This window comes from Seriola aureovittata, chromosome 9 (genome assembly GCF_021018895.1).
Source record: "Seriola aureovittata isolate HTS-2021-v1 ecotype China chromosome 9, ASM2101889v1, whole genome shotgun sequence".
NCBI lineage: Eukaryota > Metazoa > Chordata > Actinopteri > Carangiformes > Carangidae > Seriola > Seriola aureovittata.
Window position 1 is genome coordinate 28,929,351 of NC_079372.1, and position 12,054 is coordinate 28,941,404.

Below are 12,054 nucleotides of genomic sequence, written 5' to 3' on the forward strand. Positions count from 1 at the left end.
TTGTGTTTTACTTTGAAATCTCTGGGGTTGCGTTTTATTCTGAAAACTCTGGGGTTGTGTTTTATTTTGAAATCTCTGGGGTTGTGTTGTAGTCTGGACAGAAACTAAGACCTCTGTAAACGATGAGGTCACACCCACAGCCTCTCCTGATTGGCTGTCATCAGCCTGGACTACCAGTGGTGAATACAACATGATGATGAATGACAGTGTTACTGACCTTGTTGTCTTTGCAGCTGTTGTTCACTTACATTCTCTGTTTTAATGCTACAACTGTCTCTGCTGTTCCTCCTTCAGAGGCTTTACTGCAGAGGAGACAATCTACTTCCTGTTTACACCAGCTCACACATGCTCAGTGCAGGTGATGGTCATGTGATGTGTGTTTTCAGGTGTGTTAGTGGAAAATGAAAATGTAGTCACGTGGATGTAGCCAAAAACTGTGATGAATCTAGAGGGGACACACACACCTGGGAGCTCAGATCAGAGTGTGACTCACCCACTGTAATACCAGCTTTGATGACCACACAGATGCACACACACTCTCACTCTCTCTCTCTCTCTACTCACCTACTCCCATGCCGTCTTTCACCAGTACAGTGCAGTGCTGCTCCCAGCATGCTTTGCAGAAGGAGTGCTGACAGGGCAGAGCCAGCAGGGAGTCTCTCCGTACGACTTGTAGACACACACCACACTGGAGGGACTGAGGGGCCTGAAACACACACACACACACACACACACACACACACACACACACAGACACACACACAGACACACACACACACAGACACACACACACACACACCGTGTCACAGGTAAAATGGAACATTCCAGTCAAATCAAAGGTAAATGTTTGTCCGTCTGTAGCTCAGCTAATTTTCAATTAAACAAACTTCTTTTTAAATAAAATAAATTTAAATAAAGTGGAATTTCACTGTAAGCATTTAACTAAAATAAAATTATTAATTAAAATTAATTATTAATTATGTTTATTTATGCAAATATTTGCATATGTATATGTGGGTATTTATACAATTTTATTGCTTTTTTCATCTTTCCTTTATTTCATTGTAAATTTATTCCATAAATTTTATTAATAATCACAATGTATTTTATCATATTGATATTATTATTGACAATTTTTTTTCTTTGACAATCTAATTCCATTGAATGATTGTAATTGTGCTTTGGCAACACATTAGAAATAAGGTCAGTGAAGCCCGTTGAATTAAATTGTGTGAGTAGAAATTACAACTACAATTGATTATTCTCTCTATTGATTAATCAAAAATTTTTTCTTCAATTAACCAACTGATTAATTAGTGTATAAAACATTAATAATGATGCCAATTTGTCATCTCACCTGACCAGTGATGTCTTAAAAGTTACCATTTCCTATTCTGTCTGCAAGCACCTGAACACACCTGAAGGTGATGAGAAACTGAGCAGCAGCAAATCCTCACATCTTTAATAAGAAAGTGTTATTATGATTCTAATAAATGACTTGGCTGATCAATTATTAATTTATGTCAATCAAGTAATCAACTAGTCTTTTTCTTGACTGGTGAATTATCTGCTGCATTAAGGCTTGATACAGTGTGTGTGTGTGTGTGTGTGTGTGTGTGTGTGTATAATAAATCTTTGTCCAGAAGATATATGAGCGATATAAAAATATTGATTAAAGGTAAGAACAAAAGCATATAAACAGTATCTTCGTCCAGTAAACCTTAAAGTTAACCTTCCTTGAAAGCTTGTGGTCTGTTACTCACAGTGACTGTTCTGCAGGTGCTGCTGGGCTGGACCAGAGCGTCTGACAACAGCAGAGACGAGTTGGACTTATATCTGAGGGGAACATGGACAGAACCAGGGTGAGAGACAGAAAAGGTGAAAGCTGCAGAAGAATGAAAAAACAGACACCACGGTAAAGAGAGTGAGGAGAGAGACTAGAGAACCATGAGGAAAAGGTAGAAAGGGAGGATGAATCAAAGAAGCAGAGAAGGGGTGATGAAAGAGAAAAGACGGCAAGAATGAAAATTAAAAAAAGACAAGAGAAGGAGGAGAGGAGGAAACATACCTGTCCAGTATCTGTGAAACCTGCCAGTGAAAATGCACCAGGATCAGTTTTGCTACTGCTGGTAAAACCTGAGAGAGAGAGAGAGAGAGAGAGAGAGAGGAGAGAGAGAGAGAGAGAGAGAGAGAGAGAGAGAGAGAGAGAGAGAGAGAGAGAGACAGAGAGAGACAGAGAGACAGACAGAGACAGAGAGACAGACAGAGAGGGAGAGAGAGAGAGAGACAGAGAGAGACAGAGAGAGACAGAGAGAGAGAGACAGACAGACAGAGAGACAGACAGAGAGACGGACAGACAGGGAGAGAGAGAGAGAGAGAGAGAGAGAGGGAGAGAGAGAGAGAGAGAGAGAGAGAGGAGAGAGAGAGAGAGAGAAGAGAGAGAGAGAGAGAGAGAGAGAGAGAGAGAGAGAGAGAGAGAGAGAGAGAGAGAGAGAGAGAGAGAGAGAGAGAGAGAGAGAGAGAGAGAGAGAGAGAGAGAGAGAGAAGCTGCTTCAGTAACAGAAAAGTGACTAGACAGTTGAAGTGTCTCCACTTCGCCTGTTTTCACTGTGATGGATAAAAAGCTGATTTTACTCCTGATGAGCAGGAAAGAATCTGATTCTGCTGGAAACAGAAACGTTTTCTTGCTTCTCTTTTGGCTCCTGAACAAATAATAAAAGCAAAACTGTGGAAAAAACTCAGAAGAAGTGAAACAAGCATTTGATCAATTATTTCACAACAAGAAAATATATGAGTAAAATGAAACCTCTCACTTGCTCCTTCTGTTTTCTACAGCTGTAAACTGAGTCTCACTTTGGTTATTGATCATGCAGAAGACAAACTAAGACCTCACTCTGGACATTATTACACAAACAAAAAAAACAAATAGGTAGATTAATCTATAATAAGAAAATATATTTATTGGAAGAATGGTTATAAAATGATAAGAGATCTGTTGTTCAGAGTGAGGGAAGACGTGTTTGCCAGGCCTTTCCTTCATAGTGGATACCACTTCATACTTGTTACCATGGCTATTTTGTTTTTGTTGTTTATTGGTGTGTTTTGTTTTGATATGTTTATGTTCCATATAGCTGTGAAAAAACACTCAAGTAAAGCAAAAGGCACTGTTTTATGTTTTGATGAATTATCAGTTCAACTGATGTATTCTGTCAGCTGATACTGTACAGGACGATAACTCAGTGTCACGCCTCGCACTACAGGCCACACATCGAGGTTCGTCCTTCTTTCACCTGCTGACATCCACAAACACACACCTGTTCCTCTGAGGAAACCAGGCTCCCAGGTGATTCTGTGCGAGTGTGAAGCTGTTGGTGTACGACAGCTTCACACTCAGCAGTTAGCCCAAATAAACAGAGTCATTGTGAAGCATTAAAGGTCACATTCATGACGATATAACCTCATGTTATAACCTGCTGCCTCCTTCAGCTGCAGCGCAAGAATGGAAAGATATTAACACGTGAGCTCAGAACAACAGAATGTCAAAATAAAGCTCCTTTTTCTCCTGGTTAAAACCCACTAACAGCCTCCAACATCAGGCTTCTGTCTGCAGTGGAAAAGGGATTAATCACACCTGGGTCACATGACTCCGCAGTTTACGCAGGTATTAATCAGCTCTGGCTCTGATCAGCAGTGATGTTAACACAACACCTGGTTAACTTGCAAATTGTCATCCCCTTTCCTGCTGTGACGTCTTTCAGAGACAGACACTGCAAACACACCTGTCACCTGTCCAGGTGCTGCTAGAACAGAAACACCTTCCTCTGAGAGTGAAGCTGCAGCCCTGAGATAAGTTTTAAAAACAATCACTGATCGAAGCGTCTCACACGGAGACTCCGACACTTTTGAGACGAGTGTGTGTGTGTGTGTGCGCTCTGTAAGTGCATGTGATGACATCACTCCCTGCAGGTGTGTGTGTCCTCAGTCTGAACAGAACGACAAACTGGACTGACTGTGGAAAAGAGGTAAATCAGCTTTTATTAGCAGGTTTACCTGCCTTTCCCCTGAAGGCTGATGGGAATTTATTCTGGCGTGCTCAACGACAGCAAACATATGATCAACAGTCCTTGTCGCCATCATGTCAGGCAGATCTGAGCCGGTACAGCACTGAGCAAAGGTTTTAAGCACTTTTTATCTATCATGCAATATCACCAGGGAGTCATCTGATCGGCCCCAAACTCAGTCTGCAGCACGACAAGCAGCTCAAACACACAGCCACATCATCAACACCCGTCCTCCGTGACACCAACATGGAGTCCTGCAACAGATGGTGTGGCCCCCAGAGTCCTGATCTCAGCATCATGGAGCCGGTCTGGGATCACATGAAGAGACGGGAGACAGTGGGACAGCCGAGATCCAAGTATCTTACAAACCGTGCTCAGGTGTATCTAGAACTGGTAAAGGCCGGTCACACTAAACACTGACCTGAGATTACTGAGCTCTGTATGAAGTTCATTAACAATCCTCACTTTGCTTTTAGTACCTAAAACTTTTCTTAGTTGCCACGTTGTTGAGCATTGTTAGCACCATCAGTGTTGTGGTGCCACAGAGACGCTTCCACCTACAGATCATATTCTCCAGACGTACAGGAACAGAAATCACAGTGAAAATGCCAAAAGAGAATTCCTACTGAGATCATGACTCATCACAAAATCTGCCAAAATAATCACAATGTGATGCTTTTGCGTATTTTGCAGCTCTAGGTACAAAAATAGCAGAAATCTTAGGAATCCACCTTCAGTGTTTTCTGTGATCTCTTACTCAAATAAAGCTGTGGCAGAAGATCTGCTGCCTCTCATGCTGCTTTTATTCCTCTACAGGTGAGTGTCTGATATTTCCTGCTGTTTCACTTTTTCTGTCACTCCCTACATCCCCTCCTCTCCATCTCTGCCTTGACCTCCAGGACTTCGAGGGAGTCCCTTCTGAAAGTTTCATCAGCGATAATGAAACCTGCTCAAATCAATCTGTTTCAATATGTCGCTGAAAACAACTAAAGAGTGTCTTCATCTGAGAGTAGAGGAGACGGATCACGGGTTAACCTGCTGAGACTGAGCAGAGAACCAGACTCTTCCTGTTGCACTGTTTTCTTCCTTAAACTTTACATCAGTCTTATCACTAAGTGTTTTGTGCAGCACGCAGCCAGCAGCCTGTGTGGACTGATGTTCTTTAGCTCTCACCTTCAGCGCAGCAGCCACAGTGTTCACCTCCTCCGTCAGCACCCTCTGACTCTCTTTGTAGGTCAGGCAGGTGAACTGGTACTCCTCCGGGTCAAAGGAGTCGGCGCCCTGTTGCTCCACGTCGCTGGCCACGCCCTCATAGTAGCTTGCGATGTCGCCCTGGTCCTCCTCCTCTCCGCCATCGTCCTCATCCTCCTCTTCTTCAGAGTTCACCCCGAAGTCTTCCTCGTTGCTGTCCGACGCCTGGCTGTTCATGTCCACAGACATCCAGTCGACTGAATCAATCACCCGCACAGGTAGACGGCCCGCCTACCTGTCGGATCCTAGTGGTACGATTGGCTGAAATGGCTCTTTTAAAGCCGCGCCCCCTTTTCCACCTGCTAGTGTCACTCCTCAGAGACACCCCGCCCTCCGGTCTGTCTGAGGCGCGTACGGAGCGCGCTCAGCAGCAGCGGAAGAAGCAGAAGAAGTCACACTCCCCGTCAGTCATTTGGAAGCTGGTTAAAGGGCGATCTGAGGAGGGAGAGAAAAGACTGGAGAGACGGAGGAGAGAGAGAGAAGGGGGAGGGAGAACAAGCAGGTGAAAAAGAAATGGAGGAGGAGAAAGAAGTGGAGTGAGAGGGAAACACACGTCAGTAAAAGCTGATGATTAAATTGTTAAACTAGAGAGTGTGTGTGATGGGACTGTTGCACTCTCTCAAACCATTTCCACAGATGTCATACAGGCTTCGTTTTAAAGGGTCAATGTATTTTCATTGTTTGACTTTATTTGAACTCCAGTTGGTTCCTGTTGAAGTGAAGCCGTCGTTCACATTCAGCACATTAAGTCTTATCTTTATGTTGGCTCTATCTGAATATTAGGCTTCAGCTGGGCTGAAATAAACACACTTGGCTGATGAAGGTGATTCTGACTCATAACAGGGACTTGACAGAGACAGCAGCAGCACAACTGGCTACACACACAATAAATCAATAAAAACCTTATCAGGAAAGATAAAAGCTAAAAGGTATCAAGTTCAGAAAAGTTGAAATATGAAACACTGAGGTTTAGCTGCCAAACATCGACCTTGTTCTGACAGCTCTCGGTATCGTGGTGTTCTCTGTAGGGCTGCTGTGTTTCAGTGATATGAACACAATCAATCCTCACTGTTCTCAGCTGATGTTCCTCAATCCTACTGACAGCAAATTTATATCAACTTCTCAAAGGTTGTGTATTAGTGGAGGGATCCTCCAAATAATCAACCAGATACAAATGTTCCTCAGAGGAAAGACACGGTCACAGAGTCGCTGACAGGAAGCTCAGACATCAGCACATCAGCACAGAGCGGCCGTCACTGAGCGGTCAGACACAGAACATCCAAACAAGTAAGAGTGGCGTGTCTTACAGTACAAACTACAAACTAATACAGGTTCAAGAATAATATTGTTTTAATTTAGAAAGAAAGATTTGCCAATTTTTAAAACTGAAAGACATAAAATATTTAAAAATATCTTTTAAGTCTGTTTCCTTACTGATTATTTTGAGCAGTGGGGGTTTAAACAGACAGATGGACAGTCCAGAGCAGCACTGTGTTTTCTTCATATTTTACATTATTCATGGAGCTGCATTAATGGAAATATAATCCAAATCTCAACACGTCTAAGTGCAATATCCAAATCACAGGAGCTGCAGTGTTTTGATGAAGGTAAACCGTCACATTGTTGGAGTTGTTAGCACAACAATAACATCATTAACATTTTTGTATTTTCACTGAAAAAATATAAATGATCATCCCAACTGAAACTGATGTGATTGTTTTTGCATAAAGTGTAGCCTTAATTATTAGTCTATCAGAAGGCCATTTCTAATAATGTTGACTGGCTTACAGTACGACAGACAGTGTCTCACTGAAAACATCTGGGAGATGTGTTATTAAAACACTTTGACTGGAAGGTTGTAGTGAGTTTTAATATTGGTTTGTCCCTGTGGGTAAAAACTCTGACTGAAGCCGCTCAGAGCGGCAGAATAAAGATTCTGTTAGAATTTTGTAATAAACTAAAACATCACACACATTCTGTCCCAACCTCTAAAATGTGTTAATGTAACACCTAAAGTCCATTTTAACACTAAGTCAGTGAACATATGGTCCTAATCTACAGAGAGTGAAATTTACACTGAACAGTCAATTCAACTCTTTAATAGTTAATATTTGACACTAGACTGAGAAGTGTTCATCAAGTTTTACACTATGAGGGAAATAACACCCATCATGTTTTTTACTTTTGACAGAGTTTTTAATTGTTCATCAGAAATGAGTCTTTACTTTCTCAGTGTTAAACCTAAGAAATGGCTCCTGCTGCCAGTGTTACACATCATCTGCTTGTGTATCCTCTTCTGAAACATAATGTCTTTGATAATATAGTTCCCAAACACTGCAGCAGGGCTGTTGAGCCTCCAGGCAGTTGCTGAGGAACCTCTGGCTGACTGTTTCGTCCAGCCTCTCCACGCAGCAGTTGACCTTTCATTACAGAATCAGGCCTCTTCCATAAAACTAGCTGGAATGGACTGTTAGCAGAGAAAGCAGCTCCTGGATTTGGTTTATTTAAATACTTTGACCTGGTGACAAAATGTTCCTTTTCTCTGCAGACTAGAGGACGACTATCTACTCTACTCACCATGTGACCTGCTGCTGTCCTACGCTATGAACAATTAACATCCTCCTCCTTATTTCCTTCCTAAGAATCCACTTCTCTCTCTGCTTGTGTGTCTTTCTGCGTCTCTACTTCTGCTCTAGCTTTGGATTAAACTTCACAAAGACAAGATTTTAAACCAGCACTTGCTCATAGACAGTGGACTGTATTTTTCTGTCCTACAGTATTGTTGATCTGTTAAACACGTGCAGGACACAAGACATGGGTTAAGGCTTAATGTCACCGTTTACAGGATTAGCTGAAGATGCTTTAGCTTTGGGGATGAGGGAGTCACACAAACCATAACTGCAGTTAACTTGTTGGCAAACCAGGCAGTAAGCAGCCCGTCTCAGCTGGGGGTCGACCCAAAAGTGCAAATACACAACAGCAACAGAGTCAGAATATAAACAGCAGCAAAGGATATTTTTTATCCACAATTGTTGTTGCTCATGTTGTAAGCACTTTGTGCTCCATTTCTACTATGAAAAGTGCTTTACAACTAAAGATTATTATCATCATTATTATTATTATTATTATTATTATTATTATTAGGAGAAACATCTTTGTGTATAAACTACTCAGAAAAATGTCCAATACTGAACTCCAGCCACACAACTGGACTGGGGATATTCCCATGACTAGAACATATTATGTGATATTTATTGTCATGTTTTCCCCTAATATCACTCATACACTTGGCAAAGCAATTACATTCCTTTCCAAGTAGTAGATTCATTCTGTAAATTAGGTTTCCTAGCATTGCTGCGCAGCACCGATGTCATGACACATTATAAGTCCTTGTCAGAGTGGGGTTCCCCTCGCTCTCTGAGTTTTATCCATGTTCACATTGTGGTGTTGGAGGATGAGTAGTTTGTCTCGTCTTCCGTACACGTTGCAAGGATTAAGAAATCTCCTAACTTTGAACGAGAAGTAGCGCACAGCTTCATGACTTGAGTCAGGGTTTAGATCCTCCTGGTCAAATATTCCTCCAATACAAGTGAAATTTGTTCAGTCAGATTTTTTACTTGACTTAAAGTGCTTGACTACTTGATTTTAAAAATACTGAAGTATTCAAAAGTACATTTTTTATGTCAACGCATTGTTGTTTTGTTCCACGTTTATAGAATTGAATGACTGAAAAAACCGACTGACTGACGATGTTTTAGTTTTTCTTGTTTAGTCAGTGATGAAGTCTGGTCGTGGTAAACTCAGCAAACATTTCAAACTAAATAAATCTTTATTTGTAAACCTTCAAACACAGACTTCAGATCAGAATCTCCATCTTCAGGACACTGACAGGGTCAAACATGGCTGACAGTGGAGGAGTGGGCTGTGATTGGTTTTTCTCCTGTGATCAACACAGTGTATGGTCTATCACATTTTCAAAATAAAATTAAATAAATTCCTCTGATTAAAAGCTCTACTTCAAAGTAAGAGTACATCATACAATATTTGTCTTTTCAGTGTGGTGGAGTAAAAGTCAGATGTTTACAAAATAAATAAAAGTAAAGAACTGATATTTGAAGAATATACTTCAGTACAGTATTCAAGTAAATGTACTTAGTTACTGTCAACCTACACGAACTTTAAGGGCCTTGTTGACTTATTACGACATGTCATCTGTAACCGCTGTGGTCCACACACACCTCAGTCTCAGCCGTTTTCTGGCACCGAGGTTCAAATGTGACTTAGCAAATATCCACCTGGATGGAAAACAAGGTTAGCCGGGAGAGCGAGCCAGCCGGCCCCGGTGCAGGTGCCGGTGCCAGCGACAGACGCAGCTCGCATTCCGCCTGGTCCAGGCTAAAAATAGGCAGCAAACTGGGTGACACACATCTTGCTAGGCTAATATATCACAGCGACTCAGCACAGGTTTGATATCGAGTCTTGGGGGGAGGGGGGGTAGTAAGGTGCTCGGGACGGGATTAAGCAAAGCGCAGACCGGCTTGGTTGTAGCTGGACATCGGCATTTTGAACCGACTACGGGGCCGAAGCTGAAAACGGCAGTGAAGTCAAACCCAAAGACCGGCTAACAGGCTAATTTACCGTTAGCCTGTTAGCTTCCTGGCTAGCGTGCTGGCTGTTATATTCAGCAGCGAAGTAACGGCATGTCAAAACCAACGAGTTTGGCGGGTTACGCTGCAGAATAGACTCACAAAAGTTTTCAAGAAAAAGTTAATTTTATCCTCCAACAAGAATTCACGACATAATAGCTAGCTAGGATAGCCACCCCCTTTATGGCTCCCTCCCGCTGAGCCTCTCTGCCTCTCATCCACTCTAGTCCGGGGATTGAGATGTAAACAAGGCCCTGCGGAGCTCGGCAGTAAACAGACACATTTCAACGACCGCTGTGTTCATTTCCCCCGGTTACAGGCGGCGGTGTTTACCTGTGGGAGCAGCCTCGGCTGGGCCCGCGGTGACGGCCAGGAGTCGTTTTTATGTGGGGAAATCCAAAGAGCGATTTGCACTGTGTTCTGCTGGATGGTTGGCGGAAGACAGACCGTTACAGAGCTACTTATCAGTGACGCCACATCCGCGTTTCTCCTGCCAGCCTCCCCTCCCCCCTCCTCCCCCCTCCTCCCCCCTCCTCCCCCAGGTAGTATGCAGCAGCTTCCCCTCATGCATTAGTGCTGCCCATCAATACTTCAGCAGTATAACAAGATGGAGCAACGTCATTCTACCAGTTACAAACAGAAATCTGCACTGGAACATGGACATGAATATTATTTAGCGATAGCCAGGATTTATCTTGTATTATAAAGTCAATAAAGTCATAATTTTACGAGAAAAAGAAACATAACATCTTGAGGGAAAAGCTGTAATATTTCAAGAATAAAGACGAGAATTAAACATTTAAAATTTCAAGAGAAAAAATATATAATTTTTAGGAATATTACATCAACCAATCAAACAGGTGACAGTGGCAGCTGCTGTTTGTCTGTCTAACAGTAGAATAGACTAGACAGAACAGACATCATTGTAACCCTGTTGGACATTAGTTGTTCTTAATTAAGCACTATGGTGTCGCTTTATGAGACGAGACCTTTCCTTACCTGTAGGAGACATTTTAACACATCACCATATCATGAATCTGCAGCTCTAAATCATCAGTTGTCCCTCTCCTTCCCTCCAGGTGTAACTGGCTGGACTGTGACTGCAGGTGCTGTGGCTCTACAGCTAAACGCAGGACTCAAAGTGCTTTAGGTCTGAAGGTAAAGGACCAATGTCTTTATAAACAATGCATGACTCCCTGCTGGAGAAGCAGCGGGTCGAGCCCCCGGCGTTAATGCACTGGTAATTGGTCTGGAGTTGCTGAGGAGGAGGATGCATCATCTAATGTAGCTGATGTTGCTCTTAATGCACAGAATATCATTGACTGTAGTTCGAGATGAAAAACTACACTCAGATTATTGATTATGAATTTACACATAAAAAAATTCTTGCACAACTTTCTTAAAAAGTATTTAAGCTAAGTCACCAGTGTTGTCTCTACTCCTGTTTGTGTCCCTGAATCCTGCACTGAACTCCTGCGTCACCTCCGTGGACGCCCCTCAGATCAGCAGCAGTCCAAACCCTCAGGGCCGAGTGACGAAGGAAACAGGAAACAAAGATAGAAGGATTGCTGCTGAAGGTTTTGTTTGTTAATTTACTGAAACTGTGACTATTGATGATTTGAAAAAGGATGCATCATGATCATTTGAGTAACAACAGACAGAATAGAACAGCTTTTTATACTAACCTTGATAATGTTGATTTGTTAATGTTGCTTTTATAAATGTCAGAAAAAAAGACTAAAACATTAATTTTGGTGTTTTGCTCTTTAAATTGTATTTAAACATTTCTTACAAAAATACTTTTCATATGAAAACAGCAGCTTCCTCCTTTAAACATCCATCAGCTGCTGTACGAACACGTGTGGACAGACGATGTGAAACGGTGACGTAAGTGAGAAAACATCAGAAACAAGTGACGCTCCGAGGATACGGCAGCCGAACAACGAAGGAGAGGAAAAAGGGAAGTGAAGTATCAGTGAGAAATCAAGACAGAGACACTTCACCCCAAAGTCTGCTACATCAACTCAAAAGTGCAAAGTGGTTGAGGCTAAAACATGAACAGGTCAGTAAGAAGGTCTGAGCTGGTGATGGAGGAA

General features: G+C 42.2%; 1 protein-coding gene across 1 annotated transcript in view; it reads right to left on the minus strand.

Annotated features, from left to right (window-relative positions):
* The window catches only part of arih2 (ariadne homolog 2 (Drosophila)), an 18,533-nt gene extending 8,084 nt beyond the window's left edge, over nt 1-10,449 (minus strand). Inside the window, exons 1-5 of the mRNA XM_056385090.1 lie at nt 10,292-10,449; nt 5,235-5,767; nt 2,069-2,136; nt 1,764-1,836; nt 565-706 (exon numbers count right to left, since the gene is read on the minus strand). Of these exons, the coding sequence (XP_056241065.1) occupies nt 565-706; nt 1,764-1,836; nt 2,069-2,136; nt 5,235-5,501 (550 nt within the window). The 5' untranslated portion in view covers nt 5,502-5,767; nt 10,292-10,449. The remainder of the gene's footprint in view (nt 1-564; nt 707-1,763; nt 1,837-2,068; nt 2,137-5,234; nt 5,768-10,291) is intronic.
* Nucleotides 10,450-12,054: the final 1,605 nt, after the last annotated feature.